This window comes from Melanerpes formicivorus, unplaced genomic scaffold (genome assembly GCF_026170545.1).
Source record: "Melanerpes formicivorus ecotype bairdi unplaced genomic scaffold, bMelFor1.0.p_v2 SCAF_148, whole genome shotgun sequence".
NCBI lineage: Eukaryota > Metazoa > Chordata > Aves > Piciformes > Picidae > Melanerpes > Melanerpes formicivorus.
The window spans coordinates 233,745-254,027 of NW_027142500.1; the positions used below are offsets into that span (position 1 = coordinate 233,745).

General features: G+C 49.6%; 1 protein-coding gene across 1 annotated transcript in view; it reads right to left on the reverse strand.

Moving 5' to 3' along the window:
* The window catches only part of NPSR1 (neuropeptide S receptor 1), an 85,322-nt gene that overhangs the window by 25,424 nt on the left and 39,615 nt on the right, over nucleotides 1-20,283 (reverse strand). The window contains exons 3-5 of the mRNA XM_068168660.1: nucleotides 13,642-13,745; nucleotides 12,778-12,871; nucleotides 4,031-4,232 (exon numbers count right to left, since the gene is read on the reverse strand). Coding sequence (XP_068024761.1) covers nucleotides 4,031-4,232; nucleotides 12,778-12,871; nucleotides 13,642-13,745 — 400 coding nt within the window. The remainder of the gene's footprint in view (nucleotides 1-4,030; nucleotides 4,233-12,777; nucleotides 12,872-13,641; nucleotides 13,746-20,283) is intronic.

Consider the following 20,283-nt stretch of genomic DNA (forward strand, 5'->3'; position numbering starts at 1 on the left):
TGGAATGTGCTGCCCAGGGAGGTGGTGGAGTCACCGTCACTGGATGTGTTTAGGAAGAGCCTGGCTGAGGCACTTGGTGCCATGGTTTAGTTGATTAGATGGTGTTGGGTGATAGGTTGGACTCCATGATCTCAAAGGTCTTTTCCAACCTGGTCTGGTCTATTCTATTCTATTCTATTCCATTCCATTCCATTCCATTCCATTCCATTCCATTCCATTCCATTCCATTCCATTCCATTCCATTCCATTCCATTCCATTCCATTCCATTCCCCAATGAAGAGCACCAAAGATGCTGAGGGATCTAGAGAGCATGTTTTATGAGGTGTGGCTGAGGGAACTGGGCTTGTTTAGCCTGGAGAAAAGGAGGCTGTGCTAAGGTGGGGGTCAGTCTTTTCTTCTAAGCAATAGGACAAGAGAAAACACCCTCAAGTTGCACCTCTGGAGGTGTGGTAGTTTCAGGCTGGGCCTTGAAAAGATCCCAGGGGTTTTGAACAGAAAGTGCTGGAATGTAAATAAATCACTATTGGATGTAAAAAGGAAAAAAATGATAAGTTCTAAACAAACTCATTGATAGACTTCCTCTGCTCTGGCTGGGGCTTCAGAGAATCACACAATCACAGAATCAATAAGGTTGGAAAAGACCTCAGAGATCATCAAGTCCAACCTCTCACCCAGCACCTTGTGTCTAACTAAACCATGGCTCCAAGTGCCACGTCCAGTCCTTTTATGAACACTTCCAGTGATGGTGACTCCACCACCTCCCTGGGCAGCACATTCCCATGGCCAATCTCTCTTGCTGGGAAGAACTTTCTCCTCACCTCCAGCCTAAACCTCCCCTGGCACAGCTTGAGACTGTGTCCTCTTGTTCTGGTGCTGGTTGCCTGGGAGAAGAGACCAAGCCCCACCTGGTTACAACATCCCTTTTCAGGTAGTTGTAGAGAGCAAGAAGGTCTCCCCTGAGCCTCCTCTTCTCCAGGCTAAGCAACCCCAGCTCCCTCAGCCTCTCCTCACAGGGCTGTGCTCCAAACCCCTCCCAGCCTCGTTGCCCTTCTCTGGACATGTTCAAATGTCTCAATGACCTTCTTAAACTCTCCTGGCTTTTGCTGACCTTGGCTGTATTCTTTGTTGTGGCTGAGTATCTAACAAGATAATTCTCTGCTCTTCTCTCTCCTTTACCCTGCGTACAGTGTAAGGGGGGACGGAGCAGAGGAGGGGAGGCTATTAGTAGCGCCTCTGGTTTGTCCTGGGGGGTTCTTGTGCTGTTTATCAATTGCAAATACATGTAAATGTTGTACATTTAGTACATATTCATTGCAGTTCATTTTAGTTTGCAGTTTTGCTTGTAAATACAGCTTTCATCTGCTTCCAGCTGAGCTGGTGTGGCAATTTAATTGCGGGGCGGGGGGTGGAATTTTCAACCCACCACAGGAGGTTTAGATTGGATAGCATGAAATACTTCTTCCCTGAAAGTGTTGTCAGGCCCTGGCACAGGCTGCCCAGGGAAGTGATGGAGTCACCATCCCTGGTGGTATTTAAGAGTTGTGTAGAAGTGGTGCTCAGGGACATGGTTTAGCGGTGGATTTGGCAGGGCTAGTTTAACAGTTGGACTTGATGATGTGCTAACATCCAACCTAAGCCCCACCTGGTGCACCTCATCTAGGTGAGCTCAAGCACCACATAGTTCTGGTTCTGTCAGAGATAAACTCACAGTATCACAATATCACAGTGCAATAGAGGTTGGAAGGGACCTCAAGAGATCATTGAGGCCAACTCCTTTCCATTAGAAGCTGCAGAACTTAATCTCCATGATTAAACAGTAAGAAACCTCCAGGCAGAACTCAACTGGAAAGGAACTAAACCCATGAGGTGATGTTTACTGTTTAGCTTATGTAGCCAGCCCTATCATCCCCTAGGAAAGATCATCTCCCCCACTCCACTCTCCTGGAGTCCTAATGAGCAGGAAGCTAATGAAAACTCTTGGCTCAGCACCTGCTGAAACAACAGACCAAGAGAGATGTCCAAGGGATATGCAAACATGGCTCCTCTCTTACAGCCCAAGCAGCATGTCACCAAATTATGTGGGGAAAATAGGAGCCCCTGGCTGCTTTCTTTGCTTCCCAGAAGAAGAGATGGACATTGTCCCAGTTAGAAATGGGTTCATTCTTTCACCAGAAGCTGGGAGGGATCACAGTCAAGAGAGCCAGCAAAAGCAGGCAGTGGGGTATTTGGTACCTTACTCAGTCATGCCTGCTACATAAGGGGAGTGCCAGCTGGGCTGGGGTGAGTGTTTTTAGCAGATCATAGTAGTATCATAGTATCAGTCAGGGTTGGAAGGGACCACAAGGATCATCTAGTTCCAACCCCCCTGCCATGGGCAGGGACACCCCACACTAGGTCAGGCTGGCCAGAGCCTCATCCAGCCTGGGCTTAAACACCTCCAGGGTCGGCGCCCCAACCACCTCCCTGGACAACCCATTCCAGGGCTTCACCACTCTCATGGGGAAGAACCTCCTCCTCACCTCCAGCCTGAATCTCCCCACCTCCAGCTTCATTCCATGGCTATGATGAGGAAGGATCAGCGTGGATGATCAGGCCAGCATGGTCAGTACTGTGTTTTGTATCACTCTCTTCATCTACTGTTTCAGCAGAGCTCCTCCTGTTGTTTCTCCTCTCTCTGTGTTATTCTATTAAACTCTCCTTATCTTAGCCCGTGGGGCTTTGCCATTTTCTCCCAATTTTCCTTCCCATCCCACCTAGAAGTGGAGGTTGGAGATGGGCACTGTGTGAGTATCTGGGTGAGGTTCAGCTGCCAGCTGGGTCTAAACCAGGACAGACACCAAGAATAAGAGGAGGCTGAGGGGAGAACTCATTGCTACCTACAACTACCTGAAAGGACATTGTGGATAAGCTGCTGCTTGTCCCTTCTCACAGGTAATTAGTGACAGAACAAGAGGCAATGGCCTCTGTGACTGGATAGCTTTAGACTGGATATCAGGAAACATTTTTTCATGGCAAGAGTGGTCAGGGATTGGAACGAGCTGCCCAGGGGAGGTGGTTGAGTCACCAAGCCTGGATGTGTTTCAAGGTGGTCAGGATGTGGCGCTTGGGGCTATGGTTTAGGGGTGAGCCTTGTAGAGCAGGGTTCTGGGTTGGACTTGGTGATGCTGAGGGTCTGTTCCAACCTGAACGTTTCTGTGATTTCTGTTAAATCCTGTCCTAACCTTGCTACTGAAAAGGAATTCAAGGCGGGGGGTGGGGGGGAAGGAATGGGCTCAGACGACAAGTTGCTGGCACCAAAAGCCTTTCAGGAACCTTCCTCCTCCTCCCACGGCAGTTTTGGCTGCCCCTTAGCATTAGTAGAGCCTCACAGGTAGGTAACTTTTGTTTAACAGCAGCTAATGGCAGCGCCTCAGGGGGAGGCAATGAAAGTCACTGCTCACTAAGCCCAGCCTGGGATGTTGGCTGACCTCAGCTTGAAGCAGGCTGTGCCGCACATTACCTTCGCGATGTTGGGCAAACGAGCGTCAGACATTTGCAGCTTAGGTTTCCCCTTACGAACCGGGAAGAATTTGATTTGCTTCTATTTTAGGAGTGCTTGGGCAGCTTGCGATGCACGGAGATTTCTTTCTGATCCTGGTGAGGAAACGCTCTTCTAGTGCTAGGGAGCTGGAGAGCACTTTAAGGCGATTTAATTTTAATTAGCGTTAAGTGCCGTTTCCTGCCCTTTCATTCAAAGTGTGTTTTGTCACCAGAGCTGCAGCTTCAGACTGGATTTATAAAGACAAGCTCCGAGCCTGAAGCTGTGGAGACAAGTGGACACGCTTAGGGTATTCAGTCCTTTTTGTTTCCGCGCAAATGCTTCTGGCTATTAATACCCCGTGGAGAACACAGAGGGCAAGGACGGCAACCTGCGCAGGATGCGCTAAAAGCCGAGGCAGCTCCAAGGCAGGGGTGGGGAGGCAGTGAAGGAGCAGCAATGAAAGCATTCAGCTGGTTGCACACTTGACACAGCACTCACCGCGGGCTTACCTGATAATGATCAGAGGAATGAAGTAGACCAGGAAAGCCACCACCGTCATGTAGGGGATCCAGTAGGAGTCATCGGGCCAGAGAGCCCAGCACTGCACTTCCCCGTTGGAGAGCTGCCGTTTCCCAAAGATTATCAGAGTGGGGATGGAAAAGAGGAAAGAGAGGCTCCAGGCCACCCCGATAAGAACTTTCGCCTGTCTTTCTGTGCAACAGAGGCAAAGAGAGGGGGTTAGCGGGGGTGCTGCTGCAGCCCGCCCCATGCAGCAGTACTGAGAGAAAGGCAGTGAGAGAGAGGAGACTGAGTGGAGAAAGGGAATTAGGGGCTGCAGCCAACGCTGAGAAGCTTGCAAAGGAGAACAGGGATTTGGGGCTTTCAGCTCTTTGTTGTCATGCTAAAAAGCCTTATCATTAAGGGCTTGTTTCACGTGTTGCATTGAAAGAGGCTGAAGGTGCCCATTGCGTGTGAAACACTCTGAGAGGCACCCGATGGGGTCAGCAAATCAGAAAAATGAGATGGAAATGGTTCCTCTGTGCATGAATGAATGCAAAGGACCCAAGGGCAGCCCTGCCGCATGCTCTTACCCTGGCACAGCCAAGTGGCATTCAGTAGAAGGACACAGAGACAGAAAAAGAGGAACCCTTGTGCAACAGGCAAGAGAGGAAGGATGAGAATGGGAAGGGTTGCTTGTAAAGTAGATCAGAGCATACTGGATGTGCTCATGGGGGAGGTTCCTCTTTGGAATGGAAACAAAATGCACCTTGAAGCGAGAAAGCTTGCAAAATATTTCCTATCAGGGAAGAGAAAATGCCTCACTCAGGGTCAGAACAAAGCTGCACAAGCAGCTGTCTTCCACTCCAGCTGCAACTTTACTGCCCCAAAGAAACCTGGTCCTGGAGAGCCTGAGCATCTCCTGCAGTTCCCTGTGTCGTGGTGAGGGCCAAATCCAGCTCCTCTTGATGGACATAAGCCCAAGGCACTCCAAGGGTAGACTGGTAACAATGAGACAGGGCAGGAGATTGAGCTGGGCTGGTGCTCAAGTGCTCAGCTCTGGTTTATCTGCCACAGCAGACATTTGCTGGGAGATATTGATGCACCTCGCAGTGAGGAACAGGATCTGAAGGAAGCCAAAACAGCTGGCAGGTTTGGGCTACTGCTTCCCCTTGACTTCTGGGCATCCTCTGCTACCAGGTGGACAAAATAAGCAGGCAAGCAACTGATGCCTTGTGGCAGACATGGGATTTTGGAAAAATCAGTGGGTTGGAGCAAAGCCCCATGGCTTTTGCTTTCACCACTCACATCTTCTGGCTAAAATCCAGATTGATCAGCCTGAAAAACGTGGAGGAAAAGGGCCAATCTGTGGAGTGCATGTGATCCTCAGCTATTCTTCCTGAGTCACATTGGAGGAGGAACTTCTGGAGGGAGCCCAACAGAGGGCTACGAAGATAATGAGTGAACTGGAGCATCTCTCTGAAGATGAGAGGCTGGCAGGCCTGAGGCTGAGGAAAAGAGCAGACTAAGAGACATTGGTAAGCATTGAGAAAATTCCCTAAAGGGTGGAGGTCAAGAGGATGGGGCTAGTGATAGGACATGGGGCAATGGCCACAAACTACATCACAAAGTTCCACCTAAACACATAGAATCATAGAAGTGTTAGGGCTGGAAGGGACCTCAAGGATCATCCAGTTCCAACCCCCTTGCCATGGGCAGGGACACCTCACACTACAGCAGGTTGCTCACAGCCACAGCCAGCCTGGCTGCAAAAACCTCCAGGGATGAGGCTTCCACCACCTCCCTGGGCAACCTGTGCCAGTGTCTCACCACCCTCCTGGGGAAGAACTTCTTCCTAACATCCAATCTCAATCTACCCATTTCTAGTTTTACTCCATCCCCCCCAGTCCTATCACTCCCTCATACCCTCAAAAGTCCCTCCCCAGCTTTCTTGTAGCCCACTTCAGGTACTGCAAGGCCACAATTAGGTCTCCTCAGACCCTTCTCTTCTCCAGACTGAACAACCCCAACTTCCTCAGTCTGTTCTCATAGCAGAGCAGCTCCAGCCCTCTGCTCATCCTCGTGGCCCTTCTCTGGACACTTTCCAGCCCCTTCAGATCTTTCCTGGAATAGAGGCTCCAGAACTGGCCACAGTGCTCCAGGTGGGGTCTCAGCAGAGTGGAGTGGTGGGGGGAGAATCACCCCCCTGGCCCTGCTGGCTCTGCTTCTCTTGGTGCAGCACATAGGAAAGCTTCATTCCTGTGAGGGCAACAGAGCACTGGAACAGGCTGTGCAGAGAGGTTGTGGAGTCTCTTTACCTCAAGAGATTCAAAACCGTCTTGGGTCTGACCCTGTGCAACCTGCTCTAGGTAAAATTGCTGTAGCAGAGTGGTTGGACTGGATGTTCCCCAGAGGTCCCCTCCAAGCCTTTCCATTGTGTGATCCTGTGAGCAGGTGTGGGCAGAGGCTTTTTGGTGTTTTTTTTTTTGATCTGGAACGCTTTGGGTTCGAAATATTGTTATTGCCCTGCAAAATCCCTGAGGTTTTGTGTGAACTAGAAAGGCCCTTTAAATTATGCAGATCAAGGAGGATGTCTTTCCTCCTGGAAGCTCAGCGAGCAATCCTCAAAGTGTGAGAGAGAAACATTCCAAAAGCAATTTCCTGCTTTATGAGGCCCCAGTGGCAAGCGTTCGCTTCTCCTGCTCGTTCCGAAATGCTAACTGCTCTCAGGGAAACACAGCTCTGTGCATCTAGGGCTTCAGGGAAATCTGGGGACATCTAGGTGAGGGAAAGGCTTGGGTTAAGTCTGCAAACATCATAGAAGTGTAAATTTTCCCAAAGCATAACAGTTCATAGATCTGATGGACTCGAGCATCGTTTGCAGCCCAGAGCCATGCAAGGGACAGTTTCATAGAGTCATAGAATCAATAAGGTTGGAAAAGACCTCAAAGATCATCAAGTCCAACTTATTGCCTAATACCTAACACCTCCTGACAACCAAACCATGGCTCCAAGTGCCACATCCAATCCCATTTTGAAGGGATGGACTCGATGATCTTTGAGGTCTCTTCCAACCTTAGTGATACTGTGATACCTCCAGGGATGGTGACTCCACCACCTCCCCGGGCAGAGTTTACAGCCTCTTGAGGTTGGCTGGCTGGTTTTATGTGATCTGTAGCCAATGTTAACAGGATGAGCTTCAACAAGGCCAAATGCCAAGTCCTGTACTTGGGTCCCAACAACCCCAAGCAATGCTACAGGCCTGGGGCAGTGTGGCTGAAATCTGCCTGGCAGAGAGGGACCTGGGGGTGCTAACGGACAAGCAGTTGAAGAGGAGCCAGCAGTGTGCCCAGGTGGCCAAGAAAGCCAAAGTCATCCTGGCTGGGATCAGCAATGCTGTGTCCAGCAGGAGCAGGGAGGAGATTGTCCCCTGGCACTTAGCTCTGGGGAGGCCACACCTGGAGTATTGTGTCCAGTTTTGGGCACTTCAACACGAAAGAGATGTGGAGGTGCTGGAGCCAGGGCAGAGGAGGGCAAGGAAGCTGGGAAGGGCCTGGAAAATAAATCTGATGAAGAGCAACTGAAGGAGCTGGGGATGATTAGTTTGGAAAAGAGGAGGCTGAGAGGAGACCTCACTGCTGTCTACAACTCCCTGAAAGGACATTGTGGAGAGGCTGCTGCTGGTCTCTTCTCACAGGTAATTAGGGATAGAACAAGAGGCAATGGCCTCAAGCTGTGACTGGGTAGGGTTAGACTGGACAGTAGGAAAACTTTTTCCCATCAAGAGTGGTCAGGGATTGGAATGAGCTGCCCAGGGAGGTGGTGGAGTCCCCAAGCCTGGCTGTGTTTGAAGGTGGTTTGGATGTGGTGCTTGGGGCTCTGGTTTAGGGGTGAGCCTTGCAGAGTAGGGTTCTGGGTTGGACTTGGTGATGCTGAGGCTCTTTTCTGTCCTGAATGTTTCTGTTATTCTGTCTTTTAAGCAGTTCTGTTGTCACCTTAGGTTGTGTTCTGCTGGCGGAGAATTTTTTGCCGTGGTGGAATGTTCATAAAATGTCTTCTGCTGCAACTCCTGAGCTGCTTTTCCAGTCTCAGTTTTGTGATTTGTTTTAGTGATGTCTTTGTAGATTCAGATTAGATCGAACAAAGAGTTTTTTTATACAGTGAGGAAGACTTCACTGCAGCTTTTCAGTGCTGAAAGGGGGCCCCCAAGAAAGATGGGAACAGAGGTTTTTTTTAGCATGGCTTGCTGTGACAGGAATGGGGGTGATGGTTTTAAACTAGAAGAAGGGAGATTTAGAATCATAGAATCAATAAGGTTGGACAAGACCTCAAGGATCATCAAGTCCAACCTATCAGCCAACACATCATGACTAATTAAACCATGGCTCCAAGTGCTACATCCAATCCCCTCTTGAACACCTCCAGGGCTGGTGACTCCACCACCTCCCTGGGCAGCACATTCCAATGGCTAATTGCTCTTTCTGTGAAGAACTTTCTCCTCACTTCCAGCCTAAACTTCCCCTGGTGCTGTTTGGGTCATAGAATACCTGGAAGGAAGATATTGGTTACAGTGAGGATGCTGGAACCCTGGCCCAGGCTGCCCAGGGAGGTGGTGGATGCCCCATCCTTGCACACATTCTAGGTCAGGTTGGATGGGGCTGTGAACTAGATCTAGCTGGGGGAATCCCTGCTCACTGCAGGAGGCTGGACTAGGTGAGCTTTCAAAGTCCTTTCCAACTCAAACCATCCTATGATTGTATGACTCTCTGACAGAGCAGAAGCGTTGGGATGTTGATCTATCATTTCCTGCATCCTGCACTTTCTGTGCTCATTTGTGTGCTCACAGGGCGAGACTAAAATATTGAACTGGGGGAGTTTGCTTTCTTAGGAGCCATGCAAGTGTTTTATTAACCTGCCTTGAGGCTAGTAATTAAACCACCATTAAAAAAAACCCAAACAATGAGCATTATTTCTGTACATGCTCAGAGCAAAATGTTTGGGGGTTGTTACATTTCAAGGCTACTTGGAAACAATATTTTTTTAGCAGTTGGTAAAGAGAAGCAACTCTCACTTCTTGATGGAAGGCTTTTGGAGGACAAGTGTTTCATTTTGGAGAGAGATTTGCCACAGGCTGACTCAGAACTGTTCTTCAAGTTTCTCTGTGTCATCAGCAAAGTTTTGTAAACCTCTTTGTTCACTACCTGCAGAGCAGCAGAATAGGGCACTTCAAAAGCCACCCACACAACATCTCTCCTAGGAACAGCTGGGTTCAGACAGGTGAATGTTTATGCATATTTCAGGAAGGTTTTGTGGTAAATATCCTCTCTAGATTATTCTTTTGGATTTACAGCTACCTCCTTCTTCCTTTTGAACATGGCCTTTTCCTTGTACTGGGCTGTAACACCTCTGCTATGAAGAAAGGCTGAGAGCCTTAGGTTCAGCCTGGAGAAGAGGAGGCTTCAGGGAGACCTTTCAGCCCTTAAAGGGAACCTGTTAGAAAGGTGGGGACAATTTTTTAGCAGAGCCTCTTGTGACAGAAAATTGATGATTTCAAACTAAAAGAGGAGAGATTTAGACTAGACAGAAGGAAGAAATAATTTACAGTGAGGGTGGTGAAACACTGGCCCAGGCTGCCCAGAGAGGTGGTAGAAACCCCAGCCCTAGAAATGTTCCAGGTCAGGTTGGATGGGTCTCTGAGCAGCCTGATCTAGTTGAAGCTGTCCCTGATCTAGCTGAAGATGCCCCTGCCCACTGCAGGGTTGGATGAGATGACCTTTAAAAGTTCCTTCCAGCCCAAACAATGATTCTGTGGTAGCCAGTCCTTGCCAGTCAGGAGAGCTTTGTCACTGTTAACTCTCCTCCTGGCTTTCCTCCCTACCCCAGAACTGCACCCAGCTGCTGGCTCTGCTGCCCCTCGGGCTGGGTGTACTATCTCCTCTTCTGCATCTTAAAAAGGAAAGAAAATGTTTTCTGGTGCAGGCATAGGAAAAGAGAGAGAGAGAGTTTGAAAGAAAAGGCTTTTACACATAACTGAAATGGTTTGGTGGTTTGGGTGTTTCCTTCTTTCTTTCTGTTTTTCCCCCTTTTAACTTCAAAGTGTTTTGCAAAGATTAACCACCAAGCTCTTTACTAAGCCCAGAGGGGAATTTAACAAGTGCTGCCTTTGCTTGTACCATGTCGAGGCAATCCCAGGCACAAATCCAGGCTAGGCAGTGACTGGCTGGAAAGTAGCCCTGAGGAGAGAGACTTGGGGGTGCTGGTGGACAAAAAGCTCAACATGAGCTCTCAGTGTGCACTTGCAGCCTGCAAAGCCAATCAGATCCTGGGCTGCATCAGGAGAAGTGTGGCTAGCAGGTCGAGGGAGGTGATTCTCCCCCTCTACTCAGCCCTGGTGAGACCCCACCTGGAGTACTGCCTCCAGTTCTGGAGCCCCTAGTACAAGAGGGATGTGGAGGTGCTGGAAGGTATCCAGAGAAGGGCCACAAGGATGATCAGAGGGCTGGAGCACCTCTCCTGTGAGGACAGACTGAAGGAGTTGGGGCTGTTCAGTCTGCAGAAGAGAAGGCTCTGAGGTGACCTCATTGTGGCCTTCCAGTATCTGAAGGGGGTCTACAGGAAGGCTGGGGAAGGACTTCTCAGGATCTCAGGTAGTGATAGGACTAGGGGGAATGGAATGAAGCTGGAGGTGGGGAGATTCAGGCTGGATGTGAGGAGGAGGTTCTTCACCATGAGAGTGGTGAAGCCCTGGAATGGGTTGTCCAGGGAGGTGGTCAAGGCCTCGTCCCTGGGGGTGTTTAAGCCCAGGCTGGATGAGGCTCTGTCCAGGCTGATCTAGTGTGGGGTGTCCCTGCCCATGGCAGGGGGGTTGGAACTAGATGATCCTTGTGGTCCCTTCCAACCCTGACTGATACTATGATACAGTGAACTAAAATGATTTGGTGGTTTTGGTGTTTCCTTCTTTCTTTCTATTTTCCCCCCTTTTAACTTCAAAGTGTTTTGCAAAGATTAACCACCAAGCTCTTTACTAAGCCCAGAGGGGAATTTAACAAGTGCTACCTTTGCTTGTACCATGTATGAAGAAGAGGAGTCAGCAGGTATATCTCACAGCTCACCCTGCTCAGCCCATTGGTCAGCTCTCCACAGCCCAGGGCAATTTTGGCAGCAGCTGCAGAGAGCTCTGCACCTCCCAAAGCCCCCCTGAGAAAAACTTTGATAGCAGTGCCCCTTGTCTGAAAACCACTGGTCTGCCTGCTGGGGAACGTGAGGCTGAACTTCATGCAAGGATCTGAAGTTTTCAGAGCTTAACATCTGCCAAAGCTGCAGCACTGCCTGGGCTGTGGTTGAATCCCAGGTTATTAAGGCCAGCCAGGACCACCACTCTGATCCCCTGGACAGACCAGGCTCTCAAAAGCCATCACTGCACAACTCCAAGCATGGTATTTGTTGATTAAAACACATCTTCCAGACCTCATTGTGCTTGTAACTGTTCCTCTTCCTCCCCAGTTGCTACTCCTGTCTATTCACTTAGTGCAAGGTACTTAACATCCCCACTTTAGGGCTTTGCAGGAAAGAAATGATGGTTTTGTATGTTGTGCTGCTAAGCAGCCAGGATATATAGTTGAGTGCTGTGAGCATAACAAATAGAAGAAATAATCAGAAACAACACTCAGACTTACAGGCTCTAGCTTTGGAAGTTTCCAGTATCTTAAGGGGACCTACAAGAAAGCTGGGGAGGGACTATTTAGGGGGTCAGGAAAGAAGAAGCAGAGCCAGCAGGTCGAGGGAGGTGATTCTCCCCCTCTGCTCTGCTCTGCTGAGACTCCACTTGGAGCACTGTGTCCAGTTCTGGAGCCTCTATTACAGGAAGGATCTGGAGGGGCTGGAAGGTGTCCAGAGAAGGGCCATGAGAATGAGCAGAGGGCTGGAGCTGCTCTGCTATGAGGACAGACTGAGGGAGTTGGGGTTGTTGAGTCTGGAGAAGAGAAGGCTCTGAGGAGACCTAATTGTGGCCTTGCAGTATCTGCAGGGGGCTATAAGAAAGCTGGGGAGGGACTTTTGAGGATGTCAGGGAGTGATAGGACTGGGAGGACTGGAACCAAATTAGAAATGGGTAGATTGAGATTGGATGTTAGGAAGAAGTTGTTCCCCATGAGGGTGGTGAGAGACTGGCACAGGTAGCCCAAGGGAGGTGGTGGCAGCCTCATGCCTGGAGATTTTTGCAGCCAGGCTGGCTGTGGCTGTGAGCAAGCTGCTGTAGTGTGAGGTGTCCCTGGCCATGGCAGGGGGGTTGGAACTGGATGCTCCTTGAGGTCCTTTCCAACCCTTACACTTCTATGATTCTAAGTCCTCTTCTCACACTGCTGTATGAATTCTCAGATACCCCCTAGTTGAATTAGCTTTTCAGGGAGAACAAATAGGCACCATAGCTCTTCTGGGCTAGCTTTTGCCCTTAAACAACCTTCCCAAAATGCTGGAAGATAATGGGAAAAAAAACCCTCTTAGATTCTTTCCCCCCCCCCTCTTTTTAAATGTCATTTCAGCCTTTGCTAACACAACACTCATAAAATCTGCTGAGGGCCAAGTGCAGCTTAATAAATCTTGGGAGCCGCAGATCCTTTGCCATTTGGAAAACTCTGACGGAGCCTAAATGTTGCTGCAGCAGGGATGAATAATGCATGGCAAGAAGGTTAAGCATTTGGCAACCAGCATGAACATGAATAATCTCCACAAGAACAGCAAGGTACAGAAATTCTCCTACCTCCTTGCAAGAACTTCATTGGGTAGACTATGGCATGGTACCGGTCTATGCTCAGTGAGACAAGAACGTAAGTTGAGGCATAGAGAAGGACCACCTGTGGCAGAAGGTACACAAGGCAACAGCTGAGACACATTCACTGCAGAAAATAATGTCAGCAAGAGCACTGGGATAAGAATATTTTAAAGCTTCTACTTAAAAAGGGGGTGGAGGGCCTGGAGAATAAATCTGATGAGGAGCGACCGAAGGAGCTGGGGATGGTTAGTGCGGCAAAGAGGAGGCTGAGAGGAGACCTCACTGCTGTCTACAACTCCCTGAAGGGACATTGTGGAGAGGCTGCTGCTGGGCTCTTCTCACAGGTAATTAGTGACAGAAAAAGAGGCAATGGCCTCAAGCTGTGACTGGGTAGGGTTAGACTGACAGTAGGAAACCCTTTTTTCATGGCAAGAGTGGTCAGGGATTGGAATGAGCTGCCCAGGGAGGTGCTGGAGTGACCAAGCCTGGCTGTGTTTCAGGGTGGTTTGGATGCAGTGCTTGGGGCTATGGTTTAGGGGTGAGCCTTGCAGAGTAGGGTTCTGGGTTGGACTTGGTGATGCTGAGGCTCTTTTCTGTCCTGAATGTTTCTGTGATTCTGTAAAAATGACCCCAAACACTTCGGATTTTCACCCAGATCTTTTTTCCTTCCTCTTGTCCCCAAAATACAAGATTTGAAAGTGCCTTGATTAAAAGTGCTTCGATTCTCAACAAACACCTTCAGCATTTATCAGTCCTGATGCTGTCTTTACAGCCTTTCTGCTGGGGTTTGTTGCCCTGGGGACACAAAGCCACAGCAGCTTGGGCACGCAAGGGAGCGCGAGGTTGCCGCACCTGGAAGTAGCGAACGACTCTGCAAACGATGTCAGGAGCCATGAAATCTCCAGTGTAGCGCCAGATGATGTCAGTCATGATGTTGATGAGTCCTGTAAAGGAATCTGCAAAACAAAATGCACTGAAGAAGCATTCAAAGAAGCACACAAGGTGAGCCTCTGAGGCACGTGAGCCTCTGAGGCATGTAAGACTCTTGAGATCTAGCAGCTCTCTCAGTTCTGAGGGCCACCATGCTGTGACTGGTCAGCCTGGGATGCAAGAGGAATCATAGAAACATAGAATCAGTAAGGTTGGAAAAGACCTCAGAGATCATCCAGTCCAGTCTGTCACCTAACACCTCATGACTAACTAAACCATGGCTCCAAGTGCCACATCCAAGCCTCCAGGGACAGTGACTCTACCACCTCCCTGGGTGCAGCACATTCCAATGGCTAATAACTCTCTCTGTGAAGAACTTTCTGCCCACCTCCAGCCTAAACCTCCCCTGGCACAGCTTGAGACTGTGTCCTCTTATTCTGGTGCTGGTTGCCTGGGAGAAGAGACCAACCCCCCACCTGGCTACAACCTCCCTTCAGGGAGTTGGAGACAGCAAGAAGGTCTCTCCTGAGCCTCCTCTTCTCCAGGCTAAGCAACCCCAGCTCCCTCAGCCTCTCCTCACAGGGCTGTACTCCAGACCCCTCCCCAGCCTCATTGCCCTTCTCTGGACACATTTAAGTGTCTCAATATCCTTCTTAAATTGAGGTGCCCAGAACTGGACACAGCTGGAAGAATCTCAGAAAACAAAGTTTTGTGTATTTATCTTCTTGTTCTCTTAATGCAGGTAAGGCAGGATGCCCCTGTGTGCTGGAGCCCACAGCTGGTTTCCTGTGACCACAACTTGCTGCTGCCCTCTGGGCTGGGTTTTAGCCTGGCTGGGGTTGCAGATGGATCAGATGAGCTGCACCCTTGAAGTGCCTTTTTCTCCCCATTGTTTATCAAAAGGTGTGAGGTGACGAGATGAGATGGTCTGGGCTGTATGTAGGTCCTGTTTATACCCACATCTCCACCAAAGAGGAGTTGAGATGATTACATCAGCCCTGGGCTGTATGTAGGTCCTGTTTATACCCACATCTCCACCAAAGATGAGTTGAGATGGCCACATCAGCCCTGGGCTGTATGTAGGTCCTGTCTGTCCCCACATCTCCACCAAAGGTGAGTTGAGATGGCCACAGCAGCCCTGGGCTGTATGTAGGTCCTGTCTGTCCCCACATCTCCACCAAAGGTGAGTTGAGATGGCCACATCAGCCCTGAGCTGTATGTAGGTCCTGTCTGTCCCCACATCTCCACCAAAGATGAGTTGAGATGGCCACATCAGCCCCGGGTTTAGCAAAATTAGCTTCCTCTAAGCCCCTTTGAAACTCCAGATCTTTCCAGCTGGAAGCAGATCTCAGCTTAATTCTTGTTTTGCTTCACTAGAAAACTAGGATTATTTTTTCCTTTATCAGTACTCCTTTATGTCCTTTTTTTTTTTCTCCAGTCCTTTATCTCTCCTTGTTCTTCAGTCATCTCTCTCTTTTTTATCTTCAAGGCTCAGTTCAAAATGAAATTAGAGCAAGGACATCACTGCTGTTGCACGCAGCTGTGTTGCTTCCTTCCTTATCATTTTATTGCTCAATTCATACTGCTTTACTCTTTCCTCTCCCAATCTTTCCCAACTCTATTTTCTTCCTCTCTACTCTTTCTCACTCCAGAGGGAAGGTAACGCCCTGAAGGTTTCTCCAACCAGCACTTGTGTGATGTCTGCTCTCACACCTACCCAAGGAAGGGACAGGTCATGAGGATGAGCAGAGGGCTGGAGCTGCTCTGCTATGAGGACAGACTGAGGGAGTTGGGGCTGTTCAGTCTGGAGAACAGAAGGCTCCAAGGAGACATTATTATGGCCTTCCAGTATTTGAAGGGGGCTACAGAAAAGCTAGAGAGGGACTTTTGAGAGTGTCAGGGAGTGATAGGATTGGGAGGACTGTTAAAAAACTAGAAATGGGTAGATTCAGATTGGGTGTTAGGAAGAAGTTCTTCCCCATGAGAGACTGGCACAGGTTGCCCAGGGAGGTGGTGGAAGCCTTATCCCTGGAGGTTTTTGCAGCCAGGCTGAATGTGGCTGTGAGCAACCTGCTGTAGTGTGAGGTGTCCCTGCCCATGGCAAGGGGGTTGGAACTGGCTGATCCTTGGGGTCCTTTCCAACCCTGACAGCTCTGTGATTCTGTGAATGTCATGGTTTGAGTGTTGGATGTTGCCCATTGATTAGAGTGAAGGGCCAAGGGGTGATTGTTCCTCTCCTGTGCAAAAGTGGCTTGAAGGCTTCTCTGAGAAGGTTGTAGGTGCATGTAATTAAGGTGGACTTCAGAGAAACCACACAATTTTAGTGACTCAAAAAGTGAAATTCATCCTCCAGCAGTGGTTCAAACCCATCCCCTTACTCCTGAATTATTCATTCATAGGTTCTCTCTCTCTCCAGTGATGAAATATTCATGAGTTCAAAGTAGTACACATCGAGAGAGCTTCACCTCAGCGTATCCTCCAGCTCGTGATGCTCCGAGCATCTGCCAAGCAAGTTGGAAATGGTAGTTCAGCTTCCCTCTGAAGGAGGACAATGTGGGGGCCAACCTCCCTTCTCCTTAGCTCAGTGCTCTCAGGAGGGGAGGGAAGGAGAAGGGAGCACACCTCAGCTGTCTCTTCATTTCCCTCTTCTCAACACTTCTTTTGCCATCCCTTTCCAGTGCATTCGGGGTGTACTTTGGAGGTGCACCCTATAGCTGATGTCAGAGAGAGACCAGTGTCCAGCTGCTTTCCAGGATGCTGTCTGCAGGGCTGCCTGCTAGCTTTAAGCAATTTGAGAAGGCCCAGAAGGGCACTGCCAGTGTATGCCCACAGGGGCTTTTTAGTTCACAGGGGGAGCATGGTTTGTTACCCACTGGGTGGCCTCCACTTGACTGGCTTGTGACAGAACAGCCACAGGGGAAGGAGCTGTGTCTTCACAGGACAGGTGACCCTGAACTGGCCAGGAAGGGATTCCATTCCATGTGCATTATATTCTGGTTTAGTTGATTAGATGGTGTTGGGTGATAGGTTGGACTTGATGATCTCAAAGGTCTTTTCCACCCTGGTCTTGTTCTTGCTCTCCTCTCCTCTCCTCTCCTCTCCTCTCCTCTCCTCTCCTCTCCTCTCCTCTCCTCTCCTCTCCTCTCCTCTCCTCTCCTCTCCTCTCCTCTCCTCTCCTCTCCTCTCCTCTCCTCTCCTCTCCTTGAGTCTCCTCTCCTTGAGTCTCCTCTCCTTGAGTCTCCTCTCCTTGAGTCTCCTCTCCTTGAGTCTCCTCTCCTTGAGTCTCCTCTCCTTGAGTCTCCTCTCCTCTCCGAACCTCTCCGAACCTCTCCTCTCCGAACCTCTCCTCTCCGAACCTCTCCTCTCCCCTCTGAACCTCTCCTCTCCCCTCCTCTCCTCTCCTCTCCTCTCCTCTCCTCTCCTCTCCTCTCCTCTCCTCTCCTCTCCTCTCCTCTCCGAACCTCTCCTCTCCTCTCCGAACCTCTCCTCTCCTCTCCTCTCCGAACCTCTCCTCTCCGAACCTCTCCGAACCTCTCCGAACCTCTCCTCTCCCCTCCGAACCTCTCCTCTCCTCTCCGAACCTCTCCTCTCCGAACCTCTCCGAACCTCTCCTCTCCTCTCCTCTCTGAACCTCTCCTCTCCTCTCCTCTCCGAACCTCTCCTCTCCGAACCTCTCCTCTCCTCTCCGAACCTCTCCTCTCCTCTTCTTCTGGTGTGGGAACAGAGACAGCTTGCAACTGTTCACAGGCACAAGCCCTATGAGGAGAGTCTGAGGGACCTGGTGTTGCTTAGCCAGGAGAGGAGGAGGCTCAGAGGAGACCTTCTTGCTGTCCACAACTACCTGAAGGGAGGTTGTAGCCAGGTGAGGGTTGGTCTCTTCTTCCAGGCAAGCAGTACCAGAACAAGAGGACACAGTCTCAAGCTGCATCAGGGGAAGTTTAGGCTGGAGGTGAGGAGAAAGTTTATCACTGAGAGAGTCGTTAGCCATTGGAATGTGCTGCCCAGGGAGGTGGTGGAGTCCCCATCCCTGGAGGTGTTTAAGAAGAGCCTGGATGAGGCACTTGCTGCCATGGTTTAATTGATCAGATGGTGTTGGCTGATAGGTTGGACTCAATGACCTCTGAGGTCTTTTCCAACCTAGTTAATTCTATTCATGAGCAAAAATCTTACTGGCAAGATTCACTGGATAGCTGCCTTGTGGTCACCACATGAGATAGGCAGCTCCTGCAACTGCATACTGAGCTGCTTTCCATTCAATACACTGCAGTGGCAGAACAGGCTGATAATTTCCTTACACATGGTTTGGATCTCAGTCCTGTCACTGGGATGATCTTATTGGCCAAAATAGACTTCTAAGCATTTGGTCCTAGTAGAACAATGGAGTCTCTGCAGTGCCATATGTGATATCTTTGATCTGAAGTCCATAAATCCCGTTAAACCTCTGTAAACATTTGGTAACCAGCTAGGCAAAGGAGTCAAAGGAAGTGACTCTCTGCAGAATGGCTGGGAAGCACATGAATGTGAGTTGTGCAGATCAGCAGGTGAGGAGGCCCAGCATGAAAATGCTGCTGGTTTATCCTACAGCCCTTCGGAAAGGTGGGGGATAGAAAAAGTGTTCTCCTATTGGTGGCACTACCACAGTCCAACTCAAGGTGACAAATAAATATCACTGCAAGAAGGAGATAGGAAGGAAAAAAAATCCCAACCTTCTGATCAGGATGATCAGAGGGCTGGAGCTGCTCTCCTGTGAGGACAGACTGAAGGAGTTGGGGCTGTTCAGTCTGCAGAAGAGAAGCCTCTGAGGTGACCTAATTGTGGCCTTCCAGTATCTGAAGGGGGCCTACAGGAAGGTTGGGCTGCTCAGGATCTCAGGTAGTGATAGGACTAGGGGGAATGGAATGAAGCTGGAGGTGGGGAGATTCAGGCTGGAGGTGAGGAGGAGGTTCTTCACCATGAGAGTGGTGAAGCCCTGGAATGGGTTGTCCAGGGAGGTGGTCGAGGCCCCGTCCCTGGAGGTGTTTAAGCCCAGGCTGGATGAGGCTCTGTCCAGGCTGATCTAGTGTGGGGGTGTCCCTGGCCATGGCAGGGGGGTTGGAACTAGATGATCCTTGTGGTCCCTTCCAACCCTGACTGATACTATGATACTATGAATGCTGCTTTGTGTTTCAGTGCTTGTCAGTGTGTGCAGAGGCTCTTCTCCACCAGCATTTCCATTTGACTGCAATTAGGAATGCTGTGGTACAGATGACGGGCTGCAAGGTGTTCAGGATGTATTTCTACATCTGACAGCAAAAGCTTCAAGACCTGTGGTGTAACAGGAGCTAATGAGATCTTGAATGAGCATAGAATCAACCAGGTTGGAAAAGACCTCAGAGATCATTAACTCCAACCTGTTATCTAATACCCAACACCTCCTGACAACTAAACCATGGCTCCAAGTGCCACATCCAAGCCTTTTTTGAACACCTCCAGGGATGGTGACTCCTCATTCCATTTGCCAATTACTCTCTCTGTGAAGGTAAAACACAGAGTAAAACCAGAGTAAATCAGTCATTATGGCCATACTGCTGCTTTCTCAGCTTTCCCTGGAGGAGTTCTTTACTTCTGGTGCCTCTCTCCAAGACTCATAATCCTTCAGTATTTAGACCATAAGGCACTGTGGCCAGCAGGTCTAGGGATGTGATTGTTCCCCTGCTGAGGCCACCCCACAAATATTGGATTCAGTTTTGAGCTCCTAACTGCAAGAAGGACATTGAGGTGGTGGAGCATGTCCAGAGAAGGGCAACAAAGCTGGTGAAGGAGCAGCTGAGGGTACTGGGATTGTTTAGTCTGGAGACGAGGATGCTGAAGGGAGACCTCATTGCTCTCTGCAAATACTTCAGAGGAGGTAGGAGTGAGATGGGTGTCAGTCTGTTCTCACATGCAACAAGTGTCAGGGCAAGAGGAGATGGCCTCAACTTGTGCCATGGAAGTTTTAGGTTGGATATTAGGAAACAGTTCTTCACAGACAGGATTCCCAGACACTGAAGAAGGTTGCCCAGGGAGGTGATGGAGTCACCATCCCTGGTGGTATTTAAGAGTTGTGTAGATGTGGTGCTTAGGGACATGGCTTAGTGGCAGCAGTTTAGCAGTAGTGGTGAGATTGTGAGCTCTGAGTGAGTGGTTGGACACAATGACCCCAAAGGTCTCTTCCACCCTCAACAGTTCTATGGTCTTCCATGGCCATGCAATCCTTTCCTTCAACACTACCACCAGCAGCAGGAAACACCACACATCTACATTCATTTATCAAGAGCAGCCTAAGTCTTACACAGAGTAACTACACTGTCTTTGTCAGATGACAACCAGGAGGGAATCAAGCAGGAGTCCATGAAATTTAGAGACAGCTTGGAATGAAATCCACTTCTTCCCTTGCTGCAGGGATGCTGGGCCCATGGGATTATAGAGACTAGGCTGCCAAGCACCTTTTATTGGAAACACAACCAAACAGAGCACAGCTGTCATCAGGATTTAAATGTCTGAAACAGACTGAAGGTAGGAAAAACATAATCAGTCCTTCAGGAC